The following is a 15,795-nucleotide window of genomic DNA, read 5'->3' on the forward strand; positions in this document are numbered from 1 at the left end:
CCTCGTATTCTAGAACCTCCCTTCTTCACTCAACGCTTCGCCTTCACTTGAAGAAAGCCGATGGGAGCGCCATCTCTAGGCACGGCAGGTCACTGCATATCAGCGATCGTCCGCTGCGATTCTTGAGTAGCGCAGCGTCATTTTCAGCCGAGTGGTGGCGCAGTGCTAAACTCTGTCGAGCGAAGGGCGAAAGTCGAGCCGAGGAGCGTTTGTGAACACGAGGGTAAGTCTCGTAAACCGTGAATCCTCCGTACATCCACTGGACCATAATATAAAGACGCGCCCAATCAAGGGCAGCGAAGGTTTTAGAACGTTAAACCCCAACAATTATTAGATTATAAATTCAATATGAACAAAATAAGCAGACCACGGCTTATACAAAACGAAAATGATTTCTCGGCCAAGTCGGACCGATGAAGCGAGACTCCCAATTCAGCAGCTCAGCTCCATATATTCAAAGTTACGAGAGACCAAGCCACGAGGCATACCAAGAAACAAACAAATAAAGAGGTTGATGAATGCAAAGCAGAGTACGCGTTTGGTTATGCAAACTCATCCGAAGACCGTGTCAATGAAACATCCTATTTTACTAACTGCGCTGTGATGCTTGCAGTAACAAGTGCGACGTCCAGTCTTATCCCGTATGTCGCATGTCAATTGAAGTATCGATGAAGATCTGTCGCCTTTATTTGCGAGTTTCTGGTGCGCGCACATTTAATTACGCTTGCGCACGCACTTGGTAGTCAGTATAGTACCCGCTGTGAATCCAATTTTATCATCGTTGCTAACAACCCAGCAGCACGTGCGACACGGTCGCTTGTTAGCCCTCACGTTTGTACACTGCAGTGGTGGTTGCCCTGCAATAATGTAATTACGTCTTATCGCCAACGTATGCCCGAAACTAGGAATATGACCGGCGCTCATAGCGCAGATGCCACGACCGGTCGTTGGGCGATTCCGACTGCGACCGATTCTCGACCGACGTCTTTTCGTCGCTTACATATCCGTCCGCCGTCTACATTATGCAATCGCACACACAGCGAGTCTTCAATCCCAACACAGGCGGGTCATCCATCGTTTTCCAAAGACGGTGACACGTGTTATACGCGGTTGACACAGATGTTTCCGGAGACGTCGACAATCCGATAACGAGATATGACTGACGTTCTTCTCTCCCCCGCTTCCCCCCCCCCTTTTAGTCTTCAGTTAACCCCTTTATACGAGAGACGGGTAGCTTCACCGCGTAGCACCCGTGTTCTGCGTGTCGGCGGTCAGTTAACCCCTTTATGCGAGAGAGGGGTAGCTTCACCGCGTAGCACCCGTGTTCTGCGTGTCGGCGGGCAGTATAAGAGACGACGTGCATGCAGCGTATGATAAAAAGTTTTCGCGCTGCTGCTGTCAATCAAACGGTCGCTGCGGTGTCAAGGGCACCCGCGCACCTCACGCGTATATAAAACGAGATAAGCTAACGTGGCTGACAGCTGCGCATGCGCCGATATGTAGCCGACGTCACAACCGTAACCATAAGATTAGTAGACGGAACTCTGATGTTAGTGTCGTATATTTACTTTTTTTTCCTCCGCGCGCATGTGGTAAAATCGCTAAGCACGTTATACGGCGCTTATTGATGCTCAATATGAGCAAGGCCCGTTGTTACGCTTTCATATAGCGTACGGAAAAGAAAGCCGCACGGTGTTTGAACGTTTCTTCTTGCTCGGCTCAGTGGTCATATCTGACCAGTGGTCAGATTTGTCTCGGCAGCCGTCTGCAAAGTGTGACGCGAATCATTACGAATCCGAGTGAGTATAAAGGCGCGATGTGCGATATAAACGGGAAAGCCTTGACAGGAACTGTCGCAAGCCTCCAACAGGGAGAAATCGTCAATCTTAACACAATACGGCGCAAAAGTATAATCTAGCACAATATGGTAAAATATAGTACAAAAGTGCAATCTAGTACAATGTGGCACAAAAAGGAGGCGACACATACAGGACGTGACTCCTGCAGTGTTGTTCCAGTCTGATCCTCAGTGTCGTATTTTATCTTTCACGTCTTTCGGAACCACGTCATCCACGCTGTCTTGTCTTCTATATCGTCTAGTTTTCCACGTCGTTTTGTCTTCCTAGCAGTCTATGCTTTTCGCGTCATCTTGTCTTCTATATCGTCTAGTTTTCCACGTCGTCTTGCCTTCCGGGCAGCCTATATTCTTCCACGTTCGTCTTGTCTTCCTAGCAGTTTACTCTGCCGCGTCATCTTGCCACCTACATCGTCTAGTCCTCCACGTAGCTTGGTATTCTATGTCCTCTAGTGTTTCGTGTAGTTGGGTCTTCGGCGTCGTTCTTTTTTCTGGCGCTTCAAACGAGAATTCGCGTACTCAACCAGGCCAACAGAACACCGTGCCATTCGTGCAGAAAGGGTCACCCACAGCGTCGAAATACGGCGCGAAGTGGCGCCGCCGCCGCTTACTCTTCCTCCTAACAACGAAGACAGGCCGAGCGAGAACAGACATGGACGGAAGCGAGGAAGCGTACACATATACGGGAAATACGCGAACGGATATTACGCCGTCCCACCGGGCGCCCTGATAGTTCGGCAGCTCCGTCATACAGGCGCGAACGGAACAAGACTCGCAGAATGAACGGCCGCCGGGAACACGACGACGACTGACTGTGGCTGCTGGACGGATGATGACAGGCCCTCTTTACGTAATGCGTGCTGTTCGCTGGGAGCCAGTCGCGAAAGAAGTGCGACTGTACGTGGCGAGGGGGAAGAAACACGGAACCGGAAATGACAGGCGGCTCATTCGACCGGAAGAAGAGAAACGACGATCACGGCAGCTTCCGCGCGCGCGCGCGATGGCAGCTGTAGAGAGATGGGAAGCGCCCCCTGCCCGTGAAGATGGGCAAATTCAGGCTCGCACGCACATACACGTACACGCACGAAGATATATGTAGAAGCGAAACGTTTAGGTCTATACGCGCGCGCGGTAAATGGTTAATTTCCAGGCTGACGCAAATAGAAACACCGGAGAGGAACGACTTGTCATCTCTCTGTTGTATCCTCCTAAACTCTCTCTATCGCCTCATTCTTGGCTGTACCAACCTATGTCCGTAAAAGCTCTACACTGTCGTAAAGCGCAGGATGTACTACCATAAGGCGTCGGCTAGGCCTAACGCCGTATCTTACAACCTTTATTCTGCTCAGTTTTTTGTAGAAAGTATACGTAGGCATTTCGTCTTTCAGTTTACTTTTTCTTTTCTTCTTTTTCCCCTGACCCTCGTCTAAATAGACGAGACGGACGGACGTGCAATAGCGAGATAAAGGGGAAAAAAAAGCCATCCCACGGAAATAAATGGTAGCGACAGGGCGATAAAAATTGGCCCTGCACCGTTAAGAGGGGCGGCAGACGAAGCGAAGCAGACGACAGCCTGGACGTTTTGCTCTAACACTTCCTTTTATAATCTTCTGTTCCTTGCCATTTCCCGCTTCCTACGTCGTCTTCACGCCGTTCGGTTTATTTGTCGCTCAACATTGTTCCGACGTTTGTCGTGTCTTTTTTTTTTTTTCTGTAAACAGGGGTGTCGTGCCTCTTCTAAGACGGTTGCGGCGGGTAGCTGCGCTGTCGGTTCCTCCGAAAGGCCAGCAAAAAAATGACGCCCTTCGCTTGTCGTGTCCAATAGGCACCGACGACAACAACACACCGCCCCGATCTCCTGCGATGAAGGTAGTGGCGCATCGGTTCGCGAAGTGGCCTCAACATCTCGTCGTCGAACTAAACGAAAAACAACCCCACCCACATCCCCCGACTCCTCTTCGCGCTAACTTCATTTCGTGCCCGAACAAACGCAGCTCTAGTTGCCCGCGTTTTTTTGTTTCTCTTTTTCTCTTCTGGGGGGTTAGTTTGGAGCGTCAATGTAGATTAGGGCGACTGGAGCGCGCTATTCTGTTGGCGCGCCGAACGCAGTTACGAAAGTTACCGGAAATGTCGGGATACCAGAACGTTTCCGCGCGTCCAGCATCCCGTTATACGCAATGGCATTAGCGTAACATTGGATTAACGAACGCAGGGCACCAAAGGCAGGGCACCAAAACGCAGGGCACCAAAACGCAGGGCACCGAAACGCAGGGCACCGAAACGCAGGGCACGAAAACGCAGGGCACGAAAACGCAGGGCACCAAAACGCAGGGCACCAAAACGCAGGCCACCAAAACGCAGGCCACCAAAACGCAGGCCACCAAAACGCAGGCCACCGAAACGCAGGTCACCACACATTGGTTAGCGGACGATGCAGTTTTCTGTCACGAAAACTTCGCGCCAGCCGTTTCGACTACCGCGGTACGGCACGCTGATACGGTTGATACGGTGCTACGGTTGATACGGTTGTTACGGTTGTTCGATGGAGGCGAAACGCTATAGAAGCCCGCGTACTGTGCGATGTCAGTGCACTGTAAATAACGCCACATGACCGAAATTTCCAGAACCCTTCACAACCGCGAGTCTCGTGATTATGTCGTGGTTTCGGCACACAAAACCGAATTTATTATTACTTTGGTGGTTTCCGAGCGCGCGACATTGCAAAATGAAGGCTCGCGAGTGAAACATCAATGTATGTGTTGTGGCCAAAAGACTTCCTAAAAAGAGATCGATAAGAATAATTCTTCGGATTTTACAAATCAAAAAACCACAATAAGATCACGAAAGACTAGTGAAAGGCTCCGAAAAATTCAACCACGCGAAGGGTCCAACGTGTAGGTAAATTTAAAGTATCCACCTTATCGTCTCCATCAGGCCGCCGCGGCTGGGACTCGATCGCGCGACTTTCCGGTCAGTTTTAAGGCGACCTAACCACTAGTCCACCTGGGCGGACAATCCCAGACAGGTACCCTTGTATTTAGTGTGCAGTTTGTTCTTAATTCACCCTTTAAACCACACCGCATTTACTTGCGGGAAACCGGCAACGGCTGATGCTGATTAGCACCGACTGAAGTGAGAGATAACACTGGCCATCGAGGTAACTACAGGTAACGTTATCGCATTTAGCTCGCGCTGAACGCGAATTAGCCGTCGAATCTTTCTCGTTAGACACAACGTCGGCGCAACCACACGGCGAGCACTCCACCATCTTGCCTCTCTCAGATTAGCCCTGGGTCGGCACTCCACGTCGGCTTCATCTACGCTTACACTCCCTGAAACAGCGGCAACGTGGTAACTAACAACCTCGCCGTGGTCTAAAGCGAAGCGTCGTACGAGGGGGTGGGGGGGAGCAGTGACGTGCTTCGTCAAGCTCGTTACTCGTGTCCCCGCGTATCGCCGGGCCGCTTATAACCGTCTACCTGCTATAGACGTGAAGTACACCGGAACCCGTCAGTAAGCGTGTATCCACACGACGGACATATCCGCGCAAATCCCTCCCGCGGACGTTCGTTCCGCCGCCCGTCCGGCTGCGAAGCACATTCAGACGACGGACGAAGCGAGCAGACGGACGCGCTGGAGAAAAAAAACATGGCGGCACTGTCTGAAGCGAGAGCTGCCCGCTTCAAATCTTTAAGCTCTTCGTAGCGCATCGCGTGGGCTGTTATTCCCAAACTGATGGTTGTGTAGGCTTTAGGTCTGTGTCCTCGAGCTTCGACGGCAACGTATACATGACTATTTGGTACTGTTTCCGAGCGCCGTACTCGTTTTCTGAAAAGTGTAGGCTTAGCGACCACCGCTATTGCCAATACATGAGCTCGGTGATCTGCGGTAGCGCTGGGGCTACCATATCTCGGAGCTCATGATAATGTGCGAATGTTTGCTTATTCTTCTTTTCTATAGATGGCGCGACCAGTCTGAAAGTAGAAAACCCATTCATCGCTAGCCATTCGAGGTTTAGGTTTCCGTCTATGACGCTGAGTTTGAAGTTGAAGTGAATATGGAGGTCGAAAGAAAGCAACGAATAGCTGCAATGGCTGTTGTATTAGCAGAATTAGACGATGAAGCGCTGTTCTTCCCTGTAAAACGATCTTGTTGGCAAAAGGACTACATCGCTAACAAGCATCTGGGTATGCAATATCAACTCTATCGTGAACTTTTGCTTAGCGACAGCCAAGAATACAGGAGGCTTCTGCGAGTGTCGAGAGAGCAGTTTGTCCAGTTGCTGTCGCTCGTAGGACCTCGCATACAACGACAGGACACCGTAATGCGGCGAGCCATATCAGCTGAAACAAGGCTGCAGGTCACGCTACGATACCTTGCTTCAGGCAAGTGTTGCACGTCTGTGCATTTCTACTCGAAACATTGCTCCTATTGTTGCATCCGAGACTGTTCAGACTTGGAGAGCCTCGCTTTTAGAGGTGGCATTACGTTGTGTGTTGTAAAACGCCAGCAAGGTCTTGAATAGGCACATATGTGACACTAATAAAACAAATCTTGCGAAGGCTACGAAAGCCCTCTTACACAGCCTCGCTGTCGTTGATGTACAGTTTGGCACTCTTGGCATACATCTGCGAATTAGTGACGGTATTTTTTTCCCTTTGTGCAGGAGAGAGCCACCACTCCTTGAGTCGCCAATTTCGTCTGGGCCACTCGACTGTAAATGATATCATCCATGAAACATGTAATGTAATTTATGAAGAGCTGAAGAATGAATTTCTCAAAACTCCAAGCACCGAGGATGAGTGGAGAGACGTCGTTGCTGGTTTCAGTAGAAACTGGAACTTTCCAAACTGCGTTGGAGCGATGGATGGAAAGCATGTGATAATTACTAAGCCAGCAAACACGGGAACAGTTTACAGAAACTACAAGAAGAGCTTTAGCATTATACTGTTTGCCGTGGTCGATGCGAACTACAAATTTTTGTACACGGATGTTGGTGCGCCAGGGTCACAGGGAGATGCGGGCGTCTGGCAAACTACGCCTCTGCAAGCACACTTGTCGAACATGTCGGCTGGTCTTCCGGAACTGGTCAAGGTGGGAAGCTTGCCTGATCTGTACTTGCCACCAGTTTTCGTCGGTGATGACGCGTTTCCTCTTGGAAGAAACTTGATGAAACCGTTTGGGGAACGTTCGTTATCAGAAGAGAAGAGAATATTTAATTACAGGTAATTTATGTCACTACTGAAACAGCACTATGTGATATTTAACCGTTTAATCGAAGGTGCGCTAACCCAGATTTGCAGCACACATTAGCATGCTACTATCTTCTCAGTGGTGTAAAGTGTATAAAATTATATCTTACTTTTTTTAATGCTTTACAGGTTATCCAGGGCTCGGCGTGTAGTTGAGAGCACCTTTGGAATACTTGCGAATAGGTTTAGATTTCTGCACACCGTGATTGACGCTGAGCCAAAACGGGTGACATCAATGGTGAATGCAGCATGCGTATTGCACAACTTCCTCGCCAATGAATTGAACGCAGCTGACTCGTGTGCCGACACAACGCCTACTGCAACTCTGTTCTCTACACAGCCTTATTCTCGCGGACGAGTAAGTGCTGTTGGCTCCGCCGTACGTGACAGCCTATGCGAATTTTTGAATGGCAGGGGTGCTGTGTCATGGCAGCGTACGTCAGCCCACTTGGAGGCCGATGTATACAGAAGGCCATAAGATTACGCAAAGATAGTGCAAGATGCACATGCGTTGTCATAAAATAAAGTTGTTGAAAAATAAAATGCGGTTTGTTTAGTTGAAGGGCGAGATCTTGTATACGCTGTCATATGAATGGCATTTCAAATTACGGATATTTACTTAAAACTGAGTTTCATTCACACTGACAACAATGCTGGAGGTAAGCAACGATTTATTAACTGGCAATATTAAATGAGATCTGTTGAGCTTTCTTACTCGCTTTTGTTGATGTAGATTTCAAGTGCGCTTAAGATAGCCTTCTGGCATGGGATCAGCTTATCCTTCGGAACCTCGCGCATGTGTGCAGCAACAACTTTACCAAAATAGTCGATATCATCTTCCTGCTGTGTGGTACTCGCTGGTTGGCCTACGCTTGCAGCTATTTTTTCCAACACAGTTTGCCGTTGGGCCAATATTTCATCTAAACGATGGGGAGATCGGCGCCTTTTCTTCTGTGTTCCTTGGCGGGACATTGCAGAGAGTGCCTTGCCCGCAATTGGGTCGTCCACGGTAATGTTTTGGTCGTCAGTCGCTGCAGCTGCATCGTCTGAGGTTTGTGAAGGATCATCAATGTCTGGTCGTACCTGCAAGACACAAAATGGCGCACAAAGTCTCTCGCAATTCCAAAATGTAACGCTTTGCAGACACACATCTGCGTATCTATTCCGATTACAATCTGTATTACAACCACGTAAAAGCAATGGTACATTATTCGTGATTTGGCGTAATTAGAGCGCAAGATTCAAACTTCAGTGTCAACAATTTTTGGTCATATCTAATTTAAATATAGAAACGACGTTTGAATAATTCAGCACACCAAGCAACTAATCTTAATGTAGAATTATTTTGGTGTGTGTTCAAGCATTGAAAAGGTTGTAAGGCTGTATAAGAAAGTGCTAAGTAATAAAAAATACATATTGTAAAAATTTACGCGGCACAAGAAGGCTTCATCACAAATACGAAAAACAAGGGCAGTTTACCTTCATGGTCTCCGCCGCAGCTTGGCATGCATCAGTGCTCACAGAACGCCAACAGGTCACTTTTGAAGCATCCAAAAACCTGAGTGAATTATAAAAGCGCCAGCGACCTTTATAAACGTCCGAGCTTGGCATTCCACTCTTTGTGGATTCTACTTTCTTCTTCTCCAACCGGTATGTGCGTCTCTTATTGTCAAAGAAGCGCCGAAGGGCTTCTGTAAAAAAAAAAGAACAAAACAGAGGGGGGGGGGTGATTATAAGTACGATTTACACCATGCAGTTTCGGTCAATCACCATCACAACACATTATGCTGAAAAAACGTGGCTGGTGCTCTAACGAATACTGCAGTGAATGTTTTCAGTTTTACCGCAAGCTTACGCATCACAAGCAACGTTTGGCGGACTCGTCGCCATTAACACTGTTCTTGAATTTCGCGCCGATTCCTTGATTAAAATGCATTTTTATTGAGCAGCCCTGCCTCCGGCACGGTAGCATGCTTGGGAATGCGCTGACCACGGCCGTCACTTGTAGACACCAATGTGCCCCACGTCATGCATAACAGGTACATTCCAGAAGGTTATTATCACGAAACCCACCCATATAATAACGCAAAACATAGAGAGTAAATATAAATGGTACTTACTGGCATCGTACGGCCCGTACGCAGGCCACTCCTCGTTCATTTCCTTCGCTATGCGTTCCCATATACTCTCCTTCACTGTTGTGTCCGCGTACTCGGCGAGTGTCATATCCCACAATGCGGGGAACTGCTCAACAAGGCGCAGCAGAAAAAAAGTTGCGTCGTCGCTCAAGTTCATAGTTGGAGTTGTTTGCGGTAGTGTGCGTCGAACGTACTTCCCACGCAAAAACCCAAACAAGACGAGCAGAAAAAAAAAACGTGCCTGTTGCCAGACCCTTATAACTTCGTCGGCTAAATTTACGAAACCACACGAGAAACAGAAAAATAAGCGCTTGTTGCCACACTAGTATTGGCGTCCTCCGCTAAATTTGTCGTGTTTTTCCGCGGGAATCCGTTTGCGAAAAAGAGCGTGGCATTTTCCGTCCGCGACGTCCGCGGACGCGGCACGGATGGCGGAAATCCGTGACGTGGGGTCACGTGACGCGCCGTCCGCCGCGGAAAAGACGGATTTGGTCCGTCGTGTGGATACACGCTAAAGAGCGCGGCCATTAAATCAAGCGACATTCTTCAACGGTCTTCCTCCCTCCCGATGACGAAGGCGACAAGCTTTCGTTTATATACTCTACGTAGCGTCATTTAGTGTACGCTGCATGTCAACGCACGTCCAGCTCGTTTTCACGGACGCAGCGCAGCGCGCCACGATGTAGTGTATACGTAAAATGAAAAAAAGAAAAAGTTGTGGAGCTTATAATTGCACGCTCCGTGCGTGGCACGTCCCGGCGGGGTCGCAAATTATGCAAATTGCGACTCTGAGAGGGCACGAGTACAGACCGAGTGCGCCTGCGCGTTTTCCCAGTCCAGTGACCCCCATGGGGTATCGGATGCTATAGCGTGTTATCGTAAGTTATCGTATAAACAAATCGAGCAAGCCGCGGGAGGGGGGGGGGGGGGAGGATGTCCCGTCTATGGCATTTCCATCCTCACCCGCGACACTTCACTGAGACGCCTGATCGAAAGCGATAATATTGTAACCGATAATATTGTAATATTTTCGCTATGTTTACGCGCAAGTTGTATCAATTTTTAATCCGCACCGCCCGTACGTACTACCATGCTTTCATATTTCTAAACTTTTCTGTTGGCTGTTTGTTGGACACGTGTAACAACATAAATGACATACAATGTAAACATGACATTCTGTACTTTTTTTTTACCTTGCTAATGTTTGGAGGGCGCTTTATTTTTATAATGCTATACTGTGATTTCACCTGCGCGTTTTTTTTTTTATATTGCATTTAGCGTGTCACAAACTCACGCCTCTGCAATGGCACGGAGTTCTTCATCACGGTGCAATTTCATCTTATTATGCCAAAGTGAGCATTCCGTCTTATGCAGTATATGGCTATAAGTTGCATCATTTTCGTGCAGTGTCTACTTTGCGTTTGATGTTGTTACATTGTGTTTGTGATTAGGTTATTGTATTGCCCCTCAACCATGGGCCAGCGTATGGGTCTGCAGTATTAATAAATAAACAAAACTATAAATCTATATAAATGAGCAGACGTGAATTCAGTTTGACGATGAACGTAAGCTGCACGCAACTGCAGGAACGTCGGTCGCCTTGGTCGCCATCGCAAACGACCTCGCCACCAGTGATAGACGCAGGTGTGAATGAGTTCTTTACTCAATTGCTCGCTACCACCGCTGACACGCTTCGCGAATCTGGCCCTGATCCAGGCTACAGTAAAGTGCCCCACACGCTCTAATCAGCAGCGTGCTTAGTGGCCTCTGAATCAGACTGCCTGGCCGCCATTATCGCATTCAAGCGGCATCGGCGCTCCCGAAAGAGTATATGGCAAACGAGCCAGGGACTCTTATCTTTATTCACGTATAAGGAGCCCTTCATTACCGAGCACCTGACGGAAGTGGCCCAATGTGCCCCCTTAGTTGTGCGCATAGTGCCTCGGCGTGACCGCGAACACCCACACGTCAGCCTGGCTTCTTTTACGCAGCGCCTTAGTTACTCTCATCGCGCGAGAAACGCCGAAAGTAAAAGAAAGCGATTGATTGATTGATTGATTGATTGATTGATTGATTGATTGATTGATTGATTGATTGATTGATTGATTGATTGATATGTGGGGTTTAACGTCCCAAAACCACCATATGCGACCACCAAAGAAAGCGAGAAACAGCCCTTAATTCGACGCCACATTCCCGACGAAAGCTCGAGTTCTGTAACAAGGACGGAAGGAAGGTAGTTCCGGTGTTTATATATATATATATATATATATATATATATATATATATATATATATCACTACTTGTAGTAACTAGAATTCTGCGGGCCATTTCCACGTTTGGGGGGGGGGGGGGCGTTGCACAGGAAGCTGAGGTTAGTCAATAGACTAACTATTACGGAGGTGTCCTCAGTGCCGCCATGTTGGGCTGTTCACACTTGTGGTTTGCATCCGTAACAACTAAGCGAACAATGTTGCGGTATAGGCACATATACATGTAAACTAATAAGGTTGCGAAGCATCGTATTCACCTATTGAAACGTTTTCATCTCAATAAAAGGAAACGTGTCGACTTAACACCCCAAGAAGCGGCGCCATATGTCTTAGATACGACAGTTTATACTGAGGGCGTCGCCTATTTAGGTACTGCCTGAAATATTGACGGCTACTTCACTTTTTTTCCTCTCTCGACGGACTACTATAACCGTGAACTCTGTTACACAGCCGGTTCCTCTCATTGCGTTGCGTTGAGAAAAACAACGCAACGCGCATGCGCGCGCACCACAAACGCACACGGCACACGCGGAGAAGAGCTTTAGAACGAACGACATTTCACTCAGTTTCAGCGAACTTTAACAGCCGCGTTCATTGCGCTTAGGTTCGCCCTATACTCCCGGAGCCACCAGCTTCCTGCTTATGCATTTTCGCTGTGCCGTGAATGGGTCAATTATCGAAACACACTAGATAGCGCGTAGGCGTTGTAGTACAACGAACATGGATATATATAAACACATACTTGCTCCTTTCTGACCTACCTACTTATACCTCTCTCTGGTGTGCGTTTCGGCCTTAACAGCTAACCTTCCTCGCTTTGTCGCTCGGTTCATCTGCGGGAACTCTTTATTTGCATACCATTTTCTGGGAGGCGGGCGGCTCTTTTCCTAATTACTTGATTTCCACCGCGCGCGCGCGCCGTATCTCGTTTTTCTTTCCGGCTTTAATTAGCTTGGCGAGAGATAAGCGCGGTAACAAAAATACTATACGCTACCCGTCGCGCTCCTGTACATAGCGAGCCAGTGAGCATGTCTCGTAATGAGATAATTCCCCCCATGTCCGACTTCGCTGTTCTCTCATTCCGCTAATCGTATCAATGTTGGGAATGAATGCAGGTGAACTTTTCGACTGTCCGTTCTCTGCTGCAGTTAAGGAGTGTGTGTGCATATACTAGTATAGCAACATCTATGTACTCTGCCGCGATAAGCATGGACTTTTCAATAGACCACCGCCCACTCCTCGTATCAGTCCTGTTTGTCTTTCGAATGTTTTTGACCCAAGCATCGTCATATCGTGGTTATAATATCACTGGCGTGTCTTTTTTATTTCTTTATTTTTATTTTAACGAAACATTCATCCAATGTTTTTTTACAAGACCCACCTACTGGCTTTTCAAGAGGAACTGCCCTCGATACGTAATTTCTTCGATTTGTGAGATCTGCAAATGAAATATTCACTAAATTCTGCAATACGGTCGACTGATAAGGAAAAGAGGTGTTTTTTCCCCTTCGAGTCGCCTTAAACAAATCTGTAAGTGACTGAGTGGATTTTTTTTTTCATCATCATTGAAGTTTATTTGAACGCAGGCTGCAGCAGTGAAAGTTCGGGTGCCGCAGTGTCCTATAACGTCTTTTTTTGGAGCTCTTACTGAGCCAACATTTTATAGTATTTCGCTCGTAGACTATTTCTAAGCGCTCTGCGTGCTTGCTATACGGCGAAGAACGCGTCGTAACTGTATGAGCAACGAGAAATATGACGTCAGAGAACGAGAAAACGCGCCAGGGAATGGGTGAGGGTAGCGACACGTGCCTTCCTTGCCAGAGAAGATGAGTGGGTGCCAGATAACTATATAAACTAGATTTTTACTACATGTACTCGCGATTTCGGTTGCCGTTTTCGAAAATTCGGCGAACTGAGCCCACACACTGCTCTCGCGAAACGGCGGAGGTAACTGGACACGTTATAATTTCGCACAAGGTCGTACGTCTTTCCGAGCTATTATTATTTACTTTTTTAATTCTTCCGAATATGGTCATCAGCCGAAACGCGGAGCGCCGCGCGAAAATTCGAGCCCGGGGGGAATCGGATTACGTGCCCCGGCGTTGATTAGAAGAGGTGAGGAAAGCTATATTTTCGCTTTAATGTTTTACGAAAAATTTCTGCGAGAACATCCGGATCCATGGCCGATGTGACTAGTTAAGCATCTGTTACGGAAAAGGCGTGTTGCCGTTTAATTGTCGAGTACAACCGCTACACACGGAATTCCATCATGTTCCATTACATGTTCACATACGCTCGTTTAAAGAAAGAAAATAAAAAAAAATAAAAGAACGGGTGTTTTCTGAAATTATTCTTTTTTTTACGATTATTCTCGCCTCTGTGCGCGCGCGCAATAAACCAGTTTGCACACCCTTAATGGTGCTGTCCGCGTCTATAACCAACACCCTATACGATACCCTATACGATACCCTATACGACACCCTATACCCGTGCCATGGGTGTCTTGCTTTGTCGGGAACGGTTCTCTTAGGGAACCGACCTTGCTCTATTTTCCTCATATGCCTCGCCCCCTTAAAAAAACAAAAACAAGGAAACGCTGCTACTGCAAAGTTTTCCGGCCAAGGTGACGCAACTCTTCCATTCGTACATCCCACACGCCTTCCAAAATGCGACACCCCTTATACACTTTCCGGAGCAGTCTTTGCCGTCTGCTCGGTGGCTTGGCGCGTTCCTCTATCGAAGCCTATTGTTCTGGAGGGTTCAGCAGTCCTTTCTGTTACAATAAGGTGTACCGCGCCAGACTTCCGAACTGTTTACACACGTGGCGGTGTATCACGTCCCCGGCGTGACATCGTTAAGGCTTTCATTTTCCTCCTCTCCGACGCTGGCTCGCCGGCGCGAACGAATCAAACGACGGGCCATCGGAATCGCTAGGCGTCTGCTCAATGGCTCGTAGCGATAAGTTCACCCCGCATCGTGCGCGCCCTCTGGTTCTGAAAGGGACATGGTCGTGCACACGTTGATGCCCTCACGCCGCCACACACACGCACAAACGCGACTGCGACGCGAGGTGGCAATTACTGCGAGTAATGGGTCACTTCGCAGCTCGCCGTATATAAACACGGCCACCAACGAGGCCTCCTCGCTTGCCACAACGCGACGCCCCGTGTTTTTTTTTTTTTTTTGTCGCACGATTGCGCCCCCTTTAGCGCAGTGCGTGTGCGGTAGCGCAGTTTGTTGACCGTTCCTGGCTTGAAGTAGCGAAAGAGAAGAACAATAGAGCAGGCGTATCGAGTTGTACGCGAGGAATACTTATAGTTGGCGTTTTAACAGACTGCAATGGCCTGTCCACCCCGAAGCATGCGAGCCTCGGGTTATTCCTCGAGGTTGGCGTGGCTTACAACGAAAGTACTGATCACTTCGCTCTGCGAAACGGCGGTGCTGATTTCGTTTATTAGCCAGGCCTGTCCTGACTGGTTGGTGCACAGTTTTATTGCACTATTTTCTTTTATCTCTTTTTCTCGTTACGATCGACACGTGCCAAATTCTTACATTCGGCAATAATAATAACCCTAATAATAATAAAATATTAATAATAATAAAATAATAATCATGATAATAAAGACTCAGTGGTCTATAATATCCGATACAATGAACTTTGCACTTCCATTCCATTCCTTGATTTTTATTATCTACCACTCAAAAAGGGGCATTCCAGCTGATAAGTTAAAAACGTGCAGCAACAGTGCATGAGAGTGAGGCGGACTGACTGCCCAGAGCAATAATAAAGTGCGATAAGTAATTTCACTGGAGTGTAATTAGTCGTTCACCGCGTCGTCCTCAATTTAAGCTGAACCCTCTTTGTAAGTCCTGAGGACGACGCAGCGAGCAATGGAAAGAAAAATGGTAGGTGTAACCTTAAGAGACAAGAAGACAGCAGAGTGGATTAGGGAACAAACGGGGGTTAAGGATATCACAGTTGAAATCAAGAGGAGAAAATGGACATGGGCCGGGCATGTAGCGCGTAGACAGGACAACCGCTGGTGATTGAGGAAAACAGACTGGATTTCCAGAGAAGGCAAGCGGGTTAGGGGGAGACAGAAGGTTAGGTGGGCAGATGAGATTAAGAAGTTTGTGGGTGTAAATTGGCAGCAGCATGCAAGTACAGGACCGAGTTAACTGGCGGAACATGGGGGAGGCCTTTGTCCTGCAGTGGACGTAGTCAGGATGATGATGATGAATTAGTCGTTAATTATTCTGACCTTTCTTCTTTCACG

General features: G+C 47.9%; 3 protein-coding genes across 3 annotated transcripts in view; 1 reads left to right on the forward strand and 2 right to left on the reverse strand.

Annotated features, from left to right (window-relative positions):
* The window catches only part of LOC119181357 (TBC1 domain family member 2B), a 199,220-nt gene that overhangs the window by 89,386 nt on the left and 94,039 nt on the right, over nucleotides 1-15,795 (reverse strand). The gene's annotated exons all lie outside the window — the stretch shown is intronic.
* Nucleotides 1-15,795, forward strand: part of LOC142774649 (uncharacterized) — a 150,612-nt gene that overhangs the window by 83,027 nt on the left and 51,790 nt on the right. The gene's annotated exons all lie outside the window — the stretch shown is intronic.
* LOC119178140 (uncharacterized) lies at nucleotides 7,762-9,757 on the reverse strand. Its single transcript, XM_037429304.2, has 3 exons — nucleotides 9,228-9,757; nucleotides 8,587-8,798; nucleotides 7,762-8,190 (listed from the first exon to the last, which is right to left on the reverse strand). The coding sequence occupies exons 1-3, from the start codon at nucleotides 9,400-9,402 to the stop codon at nucleotides 7,819-7,821; spliced, it is 759 nt and encodes a 252-aa protein (XP_037285201.1). The 5' UTR covers nucleotides 9,403-9,757; the 3' UTR covers nucleotides 7,762-7,818.

Source organism: Rhipicephalus microplus, chromosome 10 (genome assembly GCF_043290135.1).
Source record: "Rhipicephalus microplus isolate Deutch F79 chromosome 10, USDA_Rmic, whole genome shotgun sequence".
Lineage (NCBI taxonomy): Eukaryota > Metazoa > Arthropoda > Arachnida > Ixodida > Ixodidae > Rhipicephalus > Rhipicephalus microplus.